This window comes from Pollicipes pollicipes, unplaced genomic scaffold, assembly GCF_011947565.3.
Source record: "Pollicipes pollicipes isolate AB1234 unplaced genomic scaffold, Ppol_2.1 Scaffold_7261;HRSCAF=8764_pilon_pilon_pilon, whole genome shotgun sequence".
Taxonomy (NCBI): Eukaryota; Metazoa; Arthropoda; class Thecostraca; order Pollicipedomorpha; family Pollicipedidae; genus Pollicipes; species Pollicipes pollicipes.
In genome coordinates, this window is record NW_023597054.1 from 13,877,267 (window position 1) to 13,898,081 (window position 20,815).

A 20,815-nucleotide genomic window follows, 5' to 3' on the forward strand; every position below is an offset into this window, starting at 1 on the left:
GAGAAAAAATGGCTTGAATTTTATTGAGAGTGAATACCAAGTTGAAAAGAAAACAATTTAACGGTACAAAAGAAAGACAGCTTGAGGCAATGTTTTGTCTTAGATCACGGACACGAATTCAAGCACCTTACGATATTTCCTGTTCACATCAAAGCTTACATCTTGGGTGCGTGCGTGCGTGTGTCATCTAGTGGTAGATTATTTAACTAATAGTGCGGTCTCCTGCGTAATGCCGACCGGAAAGCAGCGGCTTCCGTGTACGAGGCGTGTTCGGGCGTTGCTGGATGTGGTTGGTGACGAATGTCCGTTGTGTTAGGGAAAGCCTGTGATTGACCGCTACGGTAGCTACGGTGTTTCCAGCTGGATATAGAGGTATGTGGTCGCGGTATCGGTAGTAACGATAAATTGCTGGATGGGGTGCTTGCACCGGAAGAATTGGGGGATACTGGATGAGGAACAGGCTGAAGTGTATGCTTACATGGGACATGGATGCTGCAAAAATTGTTCCCTCAAGCACGCTGTAGCCTTATTGATTCCGCTTTAATCGAAATGAATCTCTTATGTATATGACCACATTATTTAAGCTTGGGAATGCCTGCTGAGACCTTTCATGCAGTTCATGCCTATACTATATGCTCTGATTGTCTATTTTGCCATGAAGCATGGTATGAAACTATCCATGCATTGCAAAGCTCCCTAAATTTGGTATTCATTGCACTTATAATCTGTGAAACGCCTGTCAACATTTGGTTGCTCAGTATTTATAAGTTAAAACCAGGACAATGGCTACAAATGGTGTTGTCAGGATGATGTTCCAGGAAACTTTTACTAGAAAATGTGCCTTAAGGTTGTGCTGCTAAAATGGTTGATAAAATATCACTACCTTGCTTTGCCAGGATTACTGATCATTGGGTCATTGGGATGCTTGTTCAGGATCTGGATGAAGGCTACTTGGCTTATTCATGCTGCTCATGTTAGGCTCTCATTGACAGCCCAGACTCTGGATGTTATGCATGCATGGGCCTTTTGAGCATCTGGTTGGCTTGAAATTGAATGACTGTAAACACATACTACCATGGGGAGAGGTGGAGTCTAATGATGCCAACCCAGTCTAATAATACCTACTCACTACCCACTTGTGAAATGGTTGGCCAAATGAGTAATGTTGGCTGTTTGTGCAGTCAGGTGATGGCAGGCATACAGTCTGAAGGCTCATCCACAGTCTTTGTAATGCTTGCTTCAGCTACAACTATAGCAAGCATTGAAGTGAAATAGAAGGGAAATCTTTATTTGCAAATTTGTTTTTGGATTATTTCATTAAACTACAGAGATACCCATGCATGCATGCATGCATGAGTGAGCATTCCTTATTAGGTAGAAATAAGTATTAAGGTAGACAAGCCTTCCCTAGCTGTTTAAACCAAGTGAATAGAAGTGATGAATCAAAACAATAGACCAGTGACCTCTGTTTTTATAAGGAGAGTGACATTGGGACTGGTAGTTGCTAGGACATGAAAATGTCAGCTGCTCATGTTGTGAACATGACTGGAGAATGCAGCATGACAGATGTGGCAGCAGCCAGCCACCCTTTTTCTAAAATTGTTATGGGCTGCACATTTCTATTAAATTGGTTTCTTCAAGCTGTTAAGTCACCTTGACTCCTAAGTTGTGATTCCTTTAGAAGGATAACAATGCTAGAAATCATAGTGTGGCCAAAAGATTGCCAAATTATTTATCCATAAAGTTATGAGATGATCAGTTCAGATGTAAGTGCTCAGGTCATTAGCATATCCAAATCCTTATAGAAATGCTGCTAAGGAAGTCACTTGCTGCAAAATTCAAATCCAGTTGTTCTAAATCAGAGAGTCTCCATGAAGACTAACTGAGGTGACCAAACAAATTACCTGGAATACAAAAGCCAATCAACTTGCAACCATTAGACACATATAAGTAAAAGTGCTGCTTGAATGGGCATGTGCTGTCACAATGTAAAACTTATGTTAAAGCTGTGTAAGGTACCCAATGTACAAATTGCAGCAGAGTGAATAAATGATGCAGTAAATATTATTGTATCACAAAACATCTTGTCTCCAGCTTAAACATGTGACAAAACACTTGGTGCTCTAAAGATGTTCTCCTGATTTTTTGCTCAGGCCCAAAAGAACTCAACAGAATTCACTTTTAACCCATAGTAAGGTTTATCCTGTGACATTTCATTGATATTCCACCCTTTATAAGACATTTGTGCCTAAATTGTAATCTGTTTCATAAAACAAACAACATTGGTGCTAGGATGATGATGTGTCTATACAGGGAGATAGCGCTTGTTGGACAAATAAGGGGATCTGTCCATTGGGCTTTGCTTGATTCTTCCTCAGTGGAATCAATTCTGGCTCTGATTTGCATTATGTGGGGTTTCTTCTGACTCTGATTCCAGCCAGGATGGCACTAATTCTGACTCAAGTAGGTATGGCTGGATCCCATGTCTGATTCCCACACTGTTGATTCCTGTGACAGAATTTTTGGACCTACCCTGTGGTATGGGAGTTATAGCACCCTACACAGGGCAGCTCTTTCAATAAAGAGACAGGTATGTATGACAGTACATTGATTTCTTCTGGTGCACAGATAGACTGTTAGTTGACAAAGATGTCTTGTTGCATTCTATTTGGTTCAACAACGTTAATGATGTGGAGGATGTAACTTTGGCTCTGACTCTTTAAGTTCCAAATGAATGAATTCTTGCAGGCTCTGATTGACTCCAGGCTCAATTCCAGCATGACCTGCGGCCAAGAACAGGTCTTCAGTCCATCTTCCATCCATTGGCAATGCCTGCAGGTTATTGTGATGATCTGTAGAGGTGACAGCTATCCTGGTGCCAGTCTGCAGATTGTGGGGTCTGGAACATTATGTGCAACAGGGCAGCTGCTCAGCCAGTGGCACAATGGCGTCTATTGGTGACTGAACAATCTCCGCCGATCTGTGGATGGCGACGGAAGCTGTATGAGGTTGATGATTGCTGAGGTTGCATTTGCATGAACGATGCTCGAGCCCGACTGTCCGTTCGGGTGACCTTGGGACACAGAAAAAGAGCAAGCACGCCTGGTGCGGCAATAGCACGGAGCCCGTCAGCGGGCAGCTGTTGCGCTGCCGGCGCCGGTTGACGCCGGTTCTGATAGCCGGACCGCATCGCCACCCGGCGACGGCCGTGGCCGCTGTTGACCGTCGCCGGCGTCTGTTTACCATGGCCATGGTCGTCGGGACTCGCGACTCCGGCCGTGTGCTGTGTGCGCCGCCGCGATTAGGGGACCGTGCTGCTGCACGGTGACGCTCGCGTGCGGCCGTCCAGATAGCGGCGCCGGCAGGTGCGCCGTGTCAGGCGCGACACGGAGGGCACCGCGGTCCCGGCCGGCCCGGGAGTGTGCGTCGGAATACGAGGCGGCGCGGCCGGCGCCCGCCGTATGCGGTCGCACTGCTCGGTGAGGCCGGCTCGGAAGGCCAACCACAGGGCAGACGGCGAAACGGTCTGGGCGTCAACGGAGGCCATGACATAGTGTGTCTTGCCGTGGAAATTTGCTGCTTCGGTTCTACTGGAGTCGATGTTTTGAACAGCTTGCATTTTGTCCATTTTTAACTGTTCCATTCCACGAAGCAATGTGCCAATGCCATATCGCGAACCCCGTCATAGCTGCACACCTATGGTATCACCTATGGCAGTGTCACTTGCCACTAATGCTTCTCATTGCATGAATGGTAAGAATAAGGGCCCCCGAGAGCGCCGGGAGAACTGCGCTTTTATCAGACTGTGTGCGTGTGTATGGTGTCTCATTGCAAGCCTTCCTCTTCTACAGACCATGGTGTAACAGAACGCCAAGATGTCTTTTCTTAAGAATTTGAAGAGCCTCTTCACTGGAGGCGGTGAGAACGCCTCCAAGAAGAGGCGCGTGTTGAACAATGTGAAAGTCGGCATCAACCCCGAGGAAGTGTGGGACCTGCAGGGAGAGCTGGGCGATGGCGCCTTCGGCAAGGTTTACAAGGTCAGTCTTAGCTAGCGCAGCCCGCTTTGGTACCAGCGTCATTCTCGTCTGAGCAAAATGATACGTGCTCTTTTGTGTGATCTCATGATTTTGAGATCTTGCAGTCTTGATTTTTATCATGCCATAAAAAGCTTGTGCCCCAAACGTGGCGGACTTCCTGCGACGCTGGACAGGTATTACAGCCACTGCTCATCTGACTGGCTGACTAGTGGCTGCCTGAGTGGCTGGCTGGCACACGTGACAGGAGGTAACTGCTCTGAGCCGGCGCTCCTCCCTCAACAGGCGGTGCACAAGGACACGGCGCTGGTGGCCGCGGCCAAGGTGTGCGAGATGAACGAGGACGACGAACTGGAGGGCTTCATGGTCGAGATCGACATCCTCACCGAGATGCAGCACAAGCATGTGGTCAAGCTGCTGGACGCCTACTTGCAGAGGAAGCAGCTCTGGGTATGCAGCACCGATATGCCGCTGGTGGAGACGTGTAACAGATGTAGCTTGGCCCTGACAGTAGCTAGTCTGTGGCTCGCGACCTGTGAATCGCGTGAATTTTTTTGCATTATTTATACCCATTCGTAGCACAGTCATTGCGGACTGAGCATCAAGGAGCTACCACTGCTGCGATAGTCGTCTAATTTTGCTTGTCTTTGTTTAAACGTGTCGTGTGTTCCGTCCTCCAGCATGTATCATCTTATCATACGGTAGATGCTGCCAGCCGGAGGTGGAGGCGTCGCGGCACCAGGTCATCGTTACACGCGACTCAAACCGAGATGACGTTGTAATGGACTCATCTGCTCTTCTTTGTCCTTCGGCTCTTATGCGGCTCGGGGCTATTGTGTGTCAGAGAGCTCACCGGTGTCGACGCCCGCGGCAGATGCTGCTGGAGTTCTGCGACGGCGGCGCGGTGGACTCGATCATGGTGGAGCTGGACCGAGGCCTGAAGGAGCCGCAGATCGCCTACATCACCCGCGGCATGGTCGAGGGCCTCGAGTACCTGCACAACAACAAAGTCGTCCACCGCGACATCAAGGCTGGCAACGTGCTGCTCACCATGGACGGTGGCGTCAAGCTGAGTCAGTGCCCCGCTCGCCCGCGCCGCTCGCGCTGGCCTGGGCTCCGCACGGCCGGGGACCCTCCCCCCCCCCCCCCCCCCCCAGCGCCGCTCGCTCGCGCTGGCCCGGCTCCGCACGGCCGGGGACCCTCCCCCCCCCCCAGCGCCGCTCGCTCGCGCTGGCCCAGGCTCCGCACGGCCGGAGACCCCCCCCCCCCCCCCAAGTTTATCGCCGACGCATGTTTGCGAACTGCGGGTGTCTTTTCTGGGCGGAGGCGCCGTGCACGCGGTTTTTTTCATCAGCTGTGTGAGAGTAGTGGCTGCGTCGACCTTGACCGACTGAACAAATCTGCTGCGTTTTGATCGTATTACCGCTATGTACAGGAAGGAACGATTGTGCCTTCCCCGTGACCTCGACGCGTGTCGCGTCCGGGAGCGTCGCGTCGCCGGCGCCGCCCGCCGCGTCGCCGGACGCTGACGCCGTCCGTCTCCCGCAGCCGACTTCGGCGTGTCGGCCAAGAACAAGCACACGCTGCAGAAGCATACGACGTTCATCGGCACGCCGTTTTGGATGGCGCCCGAGGTGATCATCTGCGAGACCTCGCTCAGCGACCCGTACGACAAGATGGCCGACATCTGGTCACTGGGCATCACCATGATCGAGTTCGCGCAGAAGGTACGGAGAGTGGTGCCCACAGCCGCCGCGTCAGGCAGCTGGTGGTGAGGCGCCAGCTGCCTGGGTTAGCGGCGGAACATTTGCCGAGAGGTGTCTTAGTGCAGTAAAGAGTGTTTGGCATGCTCCGTTTGACGCGATGGTGACGTAGCGGCTGTGTTATGGCATGGTGATGATGAGGGCGGAAGGGGTGCTGGGGAGATAAGTTCTATGGCCACTCTTCCTTGGGGGTCCTCATGTACCTTTGCTGTCTGTAAGCTCAGTATTGGATATGATGGCAGGTCTTGATGCGTACGGTATCCTTGAGGGTCGCTGGGTATTGTCGGGGCTGCACCCACTTCTGCGTCCCATACGCTGAACATTGAATACGGAAGCGCAGACGGTCGATTGATGCCGCGCGTTGCTCCTGATCGTGACGAGATCAGAGCCTGGTTCATAAGTGACACGCACTTCGAGCACGTCCCTATCCCCGTGCCGACACGACCACTCTCGGGCAGCCCTGCACCAGCGGGTGACCGGCGCCGCCGTGTTTTCGTGTGCGGGACTGGATGTGACGCTACCGCGCGTCCGCAGGAGCCGCCCTACAACGAGCTGAACCCGGTGCGCGCCATGCTGCGGATACAGAAGTACGACCCGCCCACACTGGACCGGCCCAGCCAATGGAGCAAGGAGTTCAACGCCTTTATCCGCGCCTGCCTTAAGAAGGACGCCAGCAAGCGGCCCGAGGCCGTCGACCTGCTGCAGGTGGGGCGTGGTCGGCGGCCGGGTGCCGCGCCGCCGCGATGGGGACCGCAGGAGCCCTGCTGCTGCCGGGCCGGGGCGGTGTCGCGCGCTGTTGCCGCCGGACGAGCCGCTGCCTCGCACTATCGCGGCTGGGCGGGCCGATGGATGGGACGCTCGCAGCCGCCGCTGAGTGGGTCGATAGACAGCGGACCAATGTTACCGATCGCCCCCGCAGCCGGAGTGCGATGTCTCCCGTCTCAGGTGGCCGTGCGGCGGCGTCTCAGGTGGCTGTGCGGTGGCGCCTGTCCCGCCGCCGGATGCCGGGGGAATGGGGGGGGGGGGGGGGGGGGGGGCGGTCGGCACAGCTGGCGAGGCCAACCGCCCGTCAGGCTTTCGGCCGCGAGCCAACCTTCGATTAGCACAATGCTGCCGGTCCGTTCTATTGGCTTAAGAATCACAGAAGGCCTGGCGGGCGGCACACAATCCAAGCTAAAGAGATCGCGCACAGGCGGGGAAGCCGTATGAGAATCGCGGGCTTTGCAAATCGTCGCGTACATCCCTGGTTGTAGATACGTGTCAAGGTGGTTCGGTATCTGCACTCCACTCAAGTGGTTGTTTGAGTGGTCCAGAGCGAGGGTTCTTGTTAGCCGTATTCATCAGCACGACATGGTTTTTCTGCCACGGTCGTGGGTCTAAACTAACAATCAATCTGTCGCACTCGCAGATATTGCCATCTCGTATACATCTGTCAAGAGATGTTTGTGGTCTCAGTTGTCGGCTGTCAAATGCCGCCCGGAAGCATGCACTGAACAAAGTGCTAGCTGCCGCTTCTTAGGATAACACAAAGTGGTCCGTCGTGTCATGCTCGCGACTGTAAGAGGATTTCAAGTGTCGCTTCATGTGGTAACGTTCCCGAGGATGAGTGTCGCCACTGTTGACGATGCGTCTGGCGGTGTTCGCCTTTTGAGAAGATGCTCACCGAAGTGGTTTCGGCGTCGGCGTTCCTTCGCGAGCCGTGCTCGCCGCAGCTGACGGCGACATGGCCCCGCGTGTCGCCAACAGATGGCGTTCATCAACCGCACCCTGGACAACAAGCCGATCCGGGAGCTTCTGCTCGAGTACAAGGCCGACGTGGTGGAGGGCATCGAGGACGCCGCGGACGAGGTCAGTCCCGACGTCAGCTCGACCTCCCGCGCCGGGACCCGAGCCCGCCACCGCGCACAGGAGACCCCCCTCCCCCCCCCCCCCCCCCAGCGAGGTCAGTCCCGACGTCAGCTCGGCCTCCCGCGCCGGGACCCGAGCCCGCCACCGCGCACAGGGCAGCCCCCTCCCCGGCGAGGTCAGTCCCGACGTCAGCTCGGCCTCCCGCGCCGGGACCCGAGCCCGCCGCCGGCCCCGCGCACAGGACAGCCCCCCCCCCCTCCGTGCAAACTTGGATCGTCGGTGAAAAGTGCGTGGTGAAAGTGGTGGTGAAAGTGGTGAAAAGTGCGTCATGAAACGGAGCGCTTGCAGTTTGATACGGACCATGCGGTAACGGCGGCTGGTTTCATGTGGTTCGTTGCTGGCCTTTTCAATGATGAAGCCACTCAAGCCTTTGGAGCCACTTGTGATTTGCCCACTTGAGCCCACTTGCAGCTGTGGCTTTTGAGCTTTCAAAGTAAGCGGCACTGATATGCTGAGCTTGCAGTAAATATTGTGTTACGGAACCCAGACCTGCTGTCGATCGACTTCATGGATGCAGTATGATTCTCAGGAGTCAGAGGGGAGATTACATTTTTTTAAAGAAGCTCTGCCGAACCCATGTTCGTTTCATGTCTCGGTCGTCTTCGTCGTATCTTCGGTTGTTGCGAAGTGAACATGAAGGCCATCGAGATCACGTTTTTTACTCCTTGTAATGTATGGGCCTAGAACGGCAGCAGGGTAACGTTCTTTAAACTGATGCACAGCCGGTACGGTGACCGGAAAGAAAGCAAAATTGTAATTCGAATCAAAGACAAAGCTGTGACTGCGGTAAGTTGTGGATGTTCTACACGCCCTGGGCTTCAGTCAATGTCATATTCCCAGACCAGATAGATAAACAACATTTAGCCATCTAAATCCCAATTCGGTGAAGCTTGTGTTGACCGCAGGCTCAGAGCATGACTGTTTATACATTTTAGAAAGGAAAAACATTACTCGAGAGTGATAATACACTGTTTATCCATTTCACGGTGTTGTGAGTGATGAGTGTCCCTTGTGGTCAGTCTTCTGCGTTCTGTTTCCCCCGAGCTCGTTCGTGCGGTCAGTCTTCTGCGTTCTGTTTCCCCCCCGAGCCCGTTCGTGCGGTCAGTCTTCTGCGTTCTGTTTCCCCCCGAGCCTGTTCGTGCGGTCAGTCTTCTGCGTTCTGTTTCCCCCGAGCTCGTTCGTGCGGTCAGTCTTCCGCGTTCTGTTTCGCCCCGAGCTCGTTCGTGCGGTCAGTCTTCTGCGTTCTGTTTCCTCGCGAGCTGATTCGTGCGGCCAGTCTTCTGCGTTCTGTTTCCTCGCGAGCTGATTCGTGCGGCCAGTCTTCTGCGCTCGTTCATACGCGAGCTGTTCGGCTGTGTGTCCAGCGTCCATGTCCGTGCCGCACGCTTCACCCGTCGCCTCCCAACCGGGGCCGACCCGTGCCTCCGTACCGCCGTGCCGCCGTGTGAGCGCGCCGCGCCCCTGTGTTTCACGCTGCCCAGGCCAGGAGGCGGCGAGCGCCGCCCGGAGCTCGCGCCCGGAAGGTAGGCGGCGCCGCAGGTGGGTGGAGCGCGGCGCCCGCCGCACGCTGGGCGCCGCCGCCGCGCCGCCCCGCCCCCTGGTGTCGCTCGCCCGGCAGCGGTCGAGGGTGGCCCGCCGCGTTCCCCGATAGGACCCTGGCGTGCAGATGTTGAGTGGCTGGGTTCTCACGGCTGGGGGTGTCATGAGATGGCTGAGTGGTCACGGGGACAGTGAGAGGGCATATATCAGCTGGAACTAAGCGCCGCTGGCACACAGGCTGCACGTTGCACCGTGTAATATCACGGTCATGCACTGCACGCGCATGGTGGGTCCAGGTGCCGGAGGCGGGGGCCGAGCTAGGATATCGAGCCCTGGCTTCCTCCAGGTGTAGTGCCGCCGGTGACGTAAGCATTGGCACGTGCGGGAAAGTGGTGAGACAACATGCGGTTTAAATAATTCAGTACTCACGCCTCAGGTGCCGTGTATGGTAAGTCACTGTTTTCTCCATCGGACGTGGAAGGGCCGCTCGCCCTGCTCGTGTCTCTGTGGCCGCCCGCCTGTTCTCTGTCGCGAGCCCGGCACCGAGCCGAGCCGGATGGGAACGATGCTGACCTCTGACCTCGGCCGACAGGACACTCGCGCCTCCCGGCTGAGCCTGGACTCGGGCCTGCCGCCCACCGACGAGGCCGACGAGGAGGCCGAACCCAAAACCACCGCCGAGCCGCCCGCCTCACCCAAGAAAAAGGTGCGTGCAGGCGGCTCGGGCGACGTTTGCAGCTTGAAGCACGATTTGTGTGTCTGTTAGATCAGTTTCGAATTCGTGGGGCACAGCGATCTGTCCGTTAGACTCAACCGAGTGAGTTATTTTCCCCTTCGGCTTTCCAATAAATCCATTCTCCTTTTGTACTTCTTCACAGGGCACAGCTTCAGAATGTGTGATCGCCTGGGTTGTGTTGTTCAGCGTGTAGCTGTTTATTCTCTGTTGTGTGCTATCATCGCTCGCAGCCCGTGATCACCCTGCATGATTTGTCGGCAGCCTGCGCCGAAACCGCCAGCGCCTGCTGAGCCGACCAAGTCCTCCGAGAAGAAGAAGCTACCAGCGCCGCCACCGCCGGTCGCCAGTGCAGTGGCGCCCTCAGTCCCGGCCGAGCCGGCCACCGCGCCCGCTCCGTCCGCCAAGGTCCAACCGGACCCGGCCCAAACTAAGCCTGCGCCTGTGCCGGCGACCTCACAACCTGTAGTCGATCAGCCTGCAGCCGGTCAGCCTGCAGCCGGTCAGCCTGCTGCCGGTCAGCCCGCAGACGCCCAGCCTGCTGCCGCTCAGTCTGCGGTAACTGAGCCCAGTGCGACTCCGACAGAGGCGCTGCCGTCGGTGGATCCGACACCGGCAGCGATCGAGGAACAGAAGCCGACGCCGGCGCGGCCGGCCGACCAGAGACCGGCACCAGAGTCGGCAGCCGAGCAGGCTACTGCGCCGCCGGCCGCGGCGGCACCAGCTGCGGCGGCGAACAGCGGTCCGCCGCCGGCCCCGGCGCCGGCGCCGGCCTCCGACGCCGAACCGACAGCGGCGACGGCCGCGGTGGGACTGGCGGCAGACGAGCCGCGGCCAGTGGCAGACGGCGGCGATGCGGAGCCCGCCCGGACGGAGCAGCCGGTCGCCATGGACGCGGACGACCGGCCCGCCGGCCCGGCGATACCTCCGCCGCCCCCGCCGCCACCGCTACCGCCGGCCGGTGACGCGGCGCCGGAGCCGATGGAGACGGACGAGCCGCCGGCGCCACCTAAGTCTCCAGACGAGTCGCCGACGGTGGCGCTGGGCCCGGCTGGCGACTGGGAGGCGGCGACGGGCGCGCCGCAGCTGACGCACGACCAGAGCGCGGCGCGCGTCATCGTGTCGGCCGGCGACGACCAGGCGGGTGGCACAGTGACGACGCTCATCCAGAGCGTCGACGGCGAGGCGCGCATCCAGGTGGTGGACGCCGGCCGAACCGGTGAGTGTGGGATGACGGCGTCGGGCCGGCAGGCGAGGTGCCGGGTACCGGACGCACCGGGAAGACGCGTGCATGTGCTCCGTTCCCTTTGCCAATGGATGGCGTTCAGCTGGTTAACAGTGGAGTGTGGAGATGGGCGTTCGATCCTGTCCTTGGTGCCGTTGTCTTTGTCATGGGCTGTCAACATTGGAGCTGCTTTGTCGCTATGTGTGTGGGTATGTGTGGGAAGGAGAGGAGTAATCCGCCCCCCTGCTGTCCTGTGGTCTGTTTCACTGACCTTCCGGCGGTGTCTGCAGACTGGAGCGACGGCAGCCGCTCGCCGGAGGGCGGCGCCACCCCGCCCGGCACGGAGGCCGAAAGCGAAGCTGAACTGAGCGCGCACCAGATCATGGACTCCCTGATTGGCGAGGTACTGCGGCTCCAGGAGGAGGACCGGCGCGCTGAGGGCGACGACGACTCGGACGACGGCTCGGCCGCCGGCGCCGTCGACCAGTCGCTGGACGAGGCGCTGCTCTCGCTCGCTGACGACGAGGCGCCGGCCGACGGCGAACCCGTCAGCCTGCCGGCGGACCGGGCGACTGTGGACGGCTCGGAGCCGGCGGTCACTCACGCGGAGGACGGTCCGGAGACCAGCGCCGCCAACGCAGAGGGCGCGGAGGCCAGCGCCGCCCACGCGGAGGACGGCTCGGCCGCGGTCGTCGCCCCCTCTGAGGACGGCGGCGCGGGCGCCGACATCGCCCGTGCGGTGGACGACACGGGCGCCGGCGTCACGCGTGCCGAGGCCGACACCGCGCTGCCGGGGCGTGCCTCGCCCGCCAGCTCCGCAGCCAGCTCGACGGCCGACTCCGTAGACGCGCCGGCGGCGGCCGACGGCGCCGAATCGCGGCTGACGAACGGCGCGGCGCCGCGGCCGCCCGGCCAGCGGCTCGACGACAGCGAGGTGGTGATCGCCGGGAGCAGCATCGTACATGGCGGCCCGCCGGACTCCGACCCCGGCAGCCGGTTCGAGCTGACGCTGGAGGAGACTGCCGGCACGCCGCGGTCCGAGCCCGAGCCCGAGCACGCGCCCGAGCCGGAGCCGGCTGAGCCGCACGTGTCGGTCATACAAGTGGAGCCCGAGGAGGAGAAGGCGGCAGGTGGGTTAAGGTGGCGTGTCGCTCGCCTGGCCCGCGGCAGGTTGACCGGGTCTGCTCGTCACTGGCCAACAGACCCGCGGCGATAAGTGCCCGGATATCACCACCTGAACTTGTTCAGGCTTGTCACATGGTGGCTGCTGGACCCGGGAAGGGATAGGTGCTTGAATTATATCTTATGTTGTCTTTAACTTATCTTACTGCGCATGAATTTTACGCCTGCTCAATGTTAAACTACTGTTTCCTGTGCCTGATCATCTGACAGATTTGCAAGCCACTTTCATGGTGTCGTCATTGCACCATTTTATTTCTCTACGACTTTCTTCGAATGCCGCTGAATGTAGCGTCCTTCGCCCCACCCGCTGTCCGTGGCGCGCGTGCCGGGCTGGCGTCGGCCCCCCGTCCCGGTGACAGTGCGTGTGCCCGGCGCCGCCAGGCTCCGAGGCCACGCTCACCTCCATGCTGGTGGAGGGCACGACGGTGGGCTCGTCCGACGTGGACCAGCTGGACGAGGACGAGGACGACGGCAGCGTGTTCTCGCCCGAGCTCAACTCCACCGCCCGGGTCAGTAGGCCCGGCCAGCTGCGCCGTCGGCTCGTGTGGGTGGCGGGGGAGGCGGAGGGAGAGAGGCTTGGGTTAGTCTCATCACACGGAATCCATGTATCGGATTTTCTAACCGAGTCAGTTTCCCTGGCCCTCCCTGGTCATGCGGCATTTGCCGATCACGACGCGTGCTTTACGGAAGCTGCCGTATCGGACCGGGTCCCGTGGCTCCCCTGACCCCACCCCTGACCCCTTGCCCCGGGCCCGCCTGTGTCTCCTGACCCCACCCCTGACCCCTGACCCTCGGGCCCGCCTGTGTCCCCTGAGTGTGGGATCTCCGCCGCCAGCCGGGCTCGCGGGCGAGCAGCGCCGACAGCGACGGCCTGCCCGAGGCCGACTCGGCCGGCAGTCAGAAGGAGAACATGCCGCCGCCGTCCGCGGTGCCCGCGCCCCGCCGCCAGCAGGACGACGACGAGGATGAAGACGTAGTGCTGAGGAAGAAGCGACCGCCGCTGTCCTCCCAGGTAACACCGGTCGGCCTTCGCCTTCCCCCTGGCGGGGTTGCCACCGCTGCCCTACTGGCGTGCTATCTTCGCCCGGGCAGTTTCGGGATGCGTGAGGAATGCGTTGCTGCAAGTGCTCCATTGTTGCCGTTTATGCACTTATTTCGGGAACACGAGGTGTATGTGGGCCATTGGGTGCAACCGTTATATTTACACACAACTAACCGCAGACCCGGAGACTCCGTGCTCGCCGAATGCGTTTCGCGAAAATCCCAAGCCGTCACCCGGCTCGACCATAACGGCGTCAGTAGCTCAAACGCGACTCATCGCGCCGTCATGGTGGCAGGCGCGCGTGAGGTCTGACACCGCGCCCGGCCGCCGCCAGGACTCGTCCAGCGTGTCGCGCTCGTCCACCATGAGCCGCACCAAGGAGGAGCAGGCCATCTCGCACCTGCGCAAGAAGACGCGCAAGCGGACGCGGCGGTTCGAGATCGACGGCGTCGTCGTCACCACCACCACGCACAAGGTGTTCTACGGCGACGACGAGTCGGCGTTCGTCGACGAGCATGTGTTCAGGAAGCAGGAGCTGCGCGACCTCAAGATGCTGCAAAAACAGGAGCAGAAGCAGTTCCGCGAGCTCAACGCCAAGGTGCGTCATGGGAACTGGGAAATGCAAATTTCAGGAGGCAATGCATGCGGCATTGGACAATGTTCATTTCCATTCATCATGGCCGGTGTGATCTGGTAACCTGGTCGGTGCTATGTGCGATTGCCGCGTTGGGCTTTCCGGATCGGACGTCGGACCTTCCGAAGTGAACGCCGTCCTGTGATTGGACCGCCCCACGTCCGCACGCTGACTATGTCGGGCGCGCGGACGTGTCCGGATCGGACGGCGGACCGTCCGTAGTGAACGCCGTCCTGTGATTGGACCGCTCCACGTCCGCACGCTGACTGTGTCGGGCGCGCGCCGCCACAGTCGCAGCTGGGCCGCGACAACCAGCAGCGCAAGTTCGAGTCTGAGATGGCGCAGCTGGTGCGCCAGTACGACAGCGACCTGGACAGCCTGCAGCGGCAGCAGAAGACGCAGGTGGAGCGGGCCGAGCTGCAGCAGGATAACGACCTGCGCTCGGCGAGCAAGAAGATCCGCGCCGAGCAGGTCAGCGGCGGCGTCACTGCCGGGGCAGACATACGGGCAGCGTGGACGGGGTGGAGAGCGGGCATGACGACTGCCGACCGCATAAACAAGGCGGACAATGAAAATGTGATGTGAAAGAACATTTTCGGTTCAGCTCACTGGCCAGTTTTTCCGACCAGTGAGATGGGGAGTAGCTGGTAAAGCGGCGAGTTATTTTCTTGGATTTATGTGTCAGATGTAACGCCAGAAGGCATTGCTGTGTTGATGACTAATGTCGATTGATAAATCTGACATCTTTGCCAATATTGAGTCCAACTTGTGGGCTGTATATTGGCAGAGATACCTTTGTCGTTGATTTTCCCATCCACCGTCTCCGTAAGGGCTTCGCGAGACGTTTTAAACATCTTGTGGGTGAATATCCGTACCGACTCCCCGGACGCAGGTGAGGAGGTGATTGCCAAAACAACAGGTGAAACAGCATTCAGCTGCCCACGATTCCCTGACTGTTGACTTCAGTACAGCTTCGATTATCAACATCAGTGCAGGCGACCGGATGGGCCCTGTGGGAAAGTTTGCGGCGCAGACGGGTGGACCGAACTGACTATCTCCCGCCCTCATCTCAGGAGCGGGAGCTGAAGACGTTCCGCGACTCGCTGAAGCAGGAGCTGCGTCTGCTGAAGCAGGAGACGGACATGCTGCCGCGCGACCGCAGGAAGGAGGCCCACAAAGTCCGCAAGGACAAGCTGGACAGCGAACACCAGGTACGCAATGCGGCATCCGCCGGCGCTGGCCGTACCACTGACGCGTGCTCGGATCGGACGCAGAAGGTCCGGACCGGGCGTCGTCGCTTGACGTCGCCGGTCAGTAGGGCACATCAGTACATTGTAACGTTATTGGCGTCGGTTACAGCGCGATTGTGCAGTTGTGATGCGGTGGTGCGTATGTGTCCCAGTGTATTGCAGGACGGTGGTATTTTGAATAGGTCGTGATCGCGTCTGTCGTGCTTCACAAAGTACCTGGTAGACCTGGCAGTCGAAGCTCGACAGATCGCCAGTCTGTTTCGGGGGAACGGTGGCCTATCACGACCGCGGGGAGGGGGAGGGGGAAGGGGATGCTCCGCTGGCGCCGGGGCGCACCGTCCGCTGGCCGCGCTGGGACACAGGGCGGACGGTGGTGAGGCCCGTCCGCCAGCGCCAGTGTCCGTGACCGCGCCGGGTCAGCGCCAGAGGCCGCCGCTGACCGGTGCCCACGTGGTCGGCAGGAGAAGGAGCGGGCGTTTATCGAGCGTCTGAACGAGTCGCACGAGTCGTCGCTGCAGCGGCTGGCCGAGCAGCACCGCGAGAAGATCGCTCTCATGGAGAAGCAGTTCCTGCAGCAGAAGCAGCAGGTCGGGCGTCGGCGACGACCAGGGACTTGGTGCTGAGCTCTGGGGCACGGCGGATCAAGTGCTGGGCCAGGGATGGCGTGCTGGGTAGTGGGCTGATGGCCAGAACCACGTCTACGTTAATGCATTCTAAGCGCGCCGCAGTGGTTGTTGGCCAACGGGTTTGAGTTGTTTGGTGTTAAGTGTCATATGCTCTGGCTCACTTGCCATGGACATATGTCCATGTGCTTTTTGTCGAATCCGAATCAAATATGCCTCAAATCAGATCCTGAAGCTAGGTCCAAGTTTCGAGTGGTGCTTGGGAGACACATGCCGTGAGAACGCACCAGCTCAGCTGGCTCGCGTATTGACTCCGGTATATCCACAGTTGCTGCGCGCCAAAGAGTCGGCCGTCTGGGAGCTGGAGGAGCGTCAGATCCACGAGAAGCACCAGATGAGCAAACACCAGGTCAAGGAGGTGTTCTTCCTGCAGCGACACCAGGTCAGCGAGCGCGGCTTGCCCGACAGGCGTCCTGTCGGCCCCGCCCTGTGCTCGACCCGCCCTGCGGCCGGGACGCGGCGGGACGCGTACCGTCGCTGCTGCCGGCGCCGGTACGCGCCGGTGCCGGTCCAGACGAGGTCCAGACGGCAGTGTTCTGTCGGTTCCGCTGATGGCTGTATTGCTTGATGTGGCTGGCAGCTGGCGTCTGGTGACGCGATTCACAGTCATGCCGACTGTGCTCGACGTGGTTGACTGTGCCAGTCTGGCCACTCTCCTGGGTTATTACTATCCGCTATCTTTATCAGCGACTCCCGCGCCTCCGTCGGATGACTCGCCGCCCTTCTGAGCGGCTCTCCCCGGGACCGACTCAGTCCTGCTCCGCCAGATGCTGCTGCGCCACGACAAGGAGCTGGAGCACGTACGGCGCATGAACACGCGGCGCACGGACGAGCTGGCGCGCCAGCAGCAGGTGGAACGGCGCGCGCTGCCCAAGCGCATCCGCGCCGAGCGCAAGGCGCGCGAGCTCATGTTCCGCGAGAGCATGCGCATCAGCAACACGCTGCCGCACCGCGCCAGCCTCTCGGAGGCGGACGGCGACGAGCGGGACCGGCTCAAGAAGTTCCTGGAGCAGGAGCGGAAACGGTGCGTGGTGCCGCCGCGGCGCTCGACAGCCGGCTGGCGGCGCCGTGTGGGCAGTGCCGGCTGGTCCCGTGCGGGTAGTGGGGTTCTCACAGTGCGCGGTGGGGGCTGTGGGACGCTGACGCGGTTTGCGGCGCCGGCTAGGACTGGCTTGTGAGTCTGGCAATGGTTAACATCCCGGAGGGTCATTGTGACGTTGCTAGTCCGACAACGTGCTGCGCGCCACCGATAGTTTCCACTTCGGTGTCATGCTCTGGCCTCGACTGAAGCGGCCGTCGCTACGCGTCTTCCCGCCGGCCGTAGTCGGCTCGCTCTGTGTGTGGCCTGAGCCTCTCTTTCTGAGTGCACAGAGCGGGGCGGCCAGTCAGAGGAGTGTACCCGCGGCCACTGTTGGTGACCGTCGGCTGGTGTGACGCAGGTACAAGGCGGAGGAGCAGCGGTTCGACCTGAAGCACAAGCGCAAGCTCGAGGAGCTGCGGGCCAAGGGCGATGCCACCATCAAGGAGCTGGAGCAGCTGCACAACGAGAAACGTGAGTGGTTGGGCGAGCTTGGGGTGTCGGCCTACAGAAGCGCATGAGCCTCCCGATAAGCGGACGGACCCCGTTTTGAAATTGGTCCGTCCCTGAATCCGCGTGGGGTTAATGCTTAAATGACGGCAGTTGTGGAGTGTGGTGCAGTTTGACCGCATCGATCCTCCGGTCTTTCCTCGCGCGTGGCCGATGGGTTTGGGACCTTGCGACCCGGGGCCAGTCGACACAGCTGAGCCGTATGGCGACGCCACCGGATATTGTCACACCTGAGAGTCGCAGCATGTCGACTTGAGCGTTCCTTGAACACTGGCGATGGATACGAGGGATGTTGCCAGCCACGTTATGTGCCAATTCACCGGCCATGTCGTTTTGGTCCGCCGCTCTTGCGGCGGACCAAAAGACGCCGTCATTGCGTTGGGGGCCGCCGCAATGACGGCGTCTTGGTTGGCACGCGCAGGTCGCATGCTGATGGAGCACGAGTCGATCAAGCTCAAATCGCTGGAGGAGACGTACCAGACGGAGCTCAAGGAGTGGAAACACTCGCTGAAGCCCCGCAAGCAGGTGAGCATGACCGTTTGGGTCGGCAGCCTGGCCGGGCTCTCCCGGTGTGCGGCTCGGTTGATCAGGCCGGCTTGTCGAGCGGCCAGAGATGCGTGCGAGGAGACGCGACGTACAGCTGACCTGTCCTTCAGACCGAGCCTTGACGCATACTTCTCCCTCACAAACCTAGGCCGTTGAATGGATTGCTATGCTACAACTTGTGTTTTGACACGGAAGGCTGAGCGAGCTTGTCCATGAGCGCCGCCTGTCCGTGCCGCTGGCCGGGCCGAATACTGTCGGCTCTCGCCTGGTGACCGCTGCCCGGAGCCGGACCGGGCGCCCGCTGAGCGTGCGCGCGCGCCCGCCGCCAGAAACTGGAGGACGACTTCGCGGTGGAGCTGGAGGAGCAGGAGCAGTTCTACACGGGCCCGGTGGGCGCCGGCGGCTACACGGCGCCGCTCAGCGACGGCCGCGCCAGCCTGGGCCGCGTCAGCACCTCCAGCTACCGGTCACAGTGACGCGCGGCCGCCGCCGGCCACGGTCACGGTCACGGTCACGGCCGGTCAGGGGCCCGTGCCGGCCGGTTGGGGCCCCGGTGACGGCGGATCAGGGTCGCCATCGGTGTGACACCCGGTCAGGGTCCCGGGGACGGCCGGCTAGGGTGCCACGACGGTCGTTTAAGGGGTTTTGCGACGGCCGGTCAGGAGACATCACGACGGACGAGGGTGCCGCGGGCATCCGGTGATGTTCCTCCTCCGCCGACGGCAGTAGTCCGTCCTCCGGTGATACTGGCGACCTGGACCGCTAGCAGGGACGGCGACGGCGCTGCCTTGACTGAGCGCCGCCGCGGCGACACAGCGGAGTCTTCTCACACCGGTGTGCTGGCGAGCCTCGCCCCCCTTCGTCGGCGCGTCTTCCGCGCGATGGTGGACGCGCTTCGGTTGACCAGAGCTTGACAATATCGATCGCAGTGACGTTTTATCTTGTGACTCCCCGCGCCTGTGTTCTCTCGTCGCTGCCCACAGTGGGAGCGCGTTTTACTGCAGCCGATCTGTACGGTGATTCAAAGTGTGGCTTTATCTATGCAATGCCTTGGGTGCCGGCCCTGCGCCCGAGCCTCCAGGAGGCGGGCCGCGGGCCGGTGTTTGACCACTTGACGCGCGTGTTAGCTTGGGACCCAGCGCGGCCCGCCGGGCGGCGCCGCCCCGAGCGGGACGACCAAAGTGCGGACGGCGGCGCGGCCGTTGCGCCGGAGCTGGCGCCGCCGCGTGCAGTATTCCGCGTGTGATGACGGGCTGTCGGAAGCCTCCCCTGAGCAGGCCCAACGGCGACGCGCGTATTTAATCGCTTCACCCGTGTACACGACCCACGTGCGACTAGCTTCAGCTGCTCTAACCAGGGGAATCTACGGGTTAGTGGAGGGTGTGAGCGGGCTGGCGCCGGTCCGCGCGTCTGTGATGGGCTCCGACCGCCCGGTGACATTCCGCCGAGACGGCCCGGCCGGCCGCGCCCGGTGCGGCGGCGGCGGCGCCGTCTGCCCGTCTGTCGGCCGCCACGCCCGGTTCATAATAAACGGTACCGATCTGCGCAGCGTGTGTGCGGGCAGCGGAGAGCGGGCGGCCGCGGTTGCAGCCAGACTGACCACGGCCAGGTCACCCGCAGGTCAACGCTTTCCCATGGGATAATGCTGGGGTGTGGCATGTCTCGGTACATATTCCTCAAATTTGCCATGACAAGCGTTCATCGGACCCTGGCCTAAAGGTTTCGTCGAGGGCATCTACCAGACCACCTTCGGACTATAAACTACATCCAATGTCCCTGCAGGTCATTCTGCATTGATCGAAAGCTTGGCAGAGATCAGTCCTAAGTATGCGTAGCCTTTTTCAAGTGTTCCCACTGCCAGTGTAACGCGAAAAAACGTAGTTTGTTTCGGTCTTATAGGCAAACAGTACAAAATAATTTCAACGTGGCAGGTGGGACCACTCCGTGTCAGACTGGCCCAGGCCATCTGCCCATTGACCGCTACCGATTATTTGCACAAACGCTGCACGTGTGGCGCGAGCCCTCAGTGCGCCTCAGTTTGACCCACCGACCAGCCGTCCACCGGCCGGGCTTCAGTGACGGCTTCCACATAACTCGGGGAGGTGGGATCTGCTTCACGGATGGTCCACACACTGGGAATGCATGTGCCCACTGGTATGTATCTATCCACATCCATCCACTGGAATATAACCTGGCATATCATTTTAGCATTTCTCCACCTGATCTCGAATGAGAACAAAACCATGCAACTTGCGATTTTGACACCCACTTTTGACACTTGCAATGGTGTCGTGTTGCACCGCCCGCGTATGCAAGAGGAAAACTACTCATCACAGTGGTTAGCCCCCAGCGTAAGCATTAATCATTAGCATTTGGGTTTCGACTGCAGCAGCCATTTAGAGCCTACTTCTTTGCCAGGCGATCTTTAGTCATCCGGCGCATGCGCAGATGGCGCGCCAAGCGCTCCGAGTCATCGAGCCTGACAGGCGTCTCAAAGCTGGAGTCGCACACAGTCGCGGAGCATTACACGGGTTAACAGATTATCTGAGAGTCTACGTGCTCTGCAAAGTTTAAATGGCCCTCGCTTCAGACAGGTTCCTCCCTAATGAAGCAAGGCAGCCATTCCCCGCCGGGCGTACGGGCCAAAGGAACGCTGCCGCCCAGCTCCAGTAGTGACACTGCGTAGTC

General features: G+C 59.8%; 1 protein-coding gene across 1 annotated transcript; it reads left to right on the plus strand.

Moving 5' to 3' along the window:
• Nucleotides 1–237: 237 nt before the first annotated feature.
• Nucleotides 238–18,923, plus strand: LOC119111069 (serine/threonine-protein kinase 10). Its single transcript, XM_037234895.1, has 24 exons — nt 238–372; nt 3,852–4,037; nt 4,320–4,484; nt 4,909–5,107; nt 5,583–5,761; nt 6,332–6,502; nt 7,544–7,645; nt 9,837–9,950; nt 10,242–10,670; nt 11,118–11,196; nt 11,493–11,671; nt 12,269–12,332; nt 12,766–12,893; nt 13,265–13,396; nt 13,761–14,024; nt 14,352–14,531; nt 15,134–15,271; nt 15,772–15,897; nt 16,262–16,375; nt 16,761–17,017; nt 17,433–17,545; nt 18,003–18,106; nt 18,457–18,516; nt 18,897–18,923. The coding sequence occupies exons 2-24, from the start codon at nt 3,876–3,878 to the stop codon at nt 18,921–18,923; spliced, it is 3,486 nt and encodes a 1,161-aa protein (XP_037090790.1). The 5' UTR covers nt 238–372; nt 3,852–3,875.
• The last annotated feature ends 1,892 nt before the right edge of the window (nt 18,924–20,815 follow it).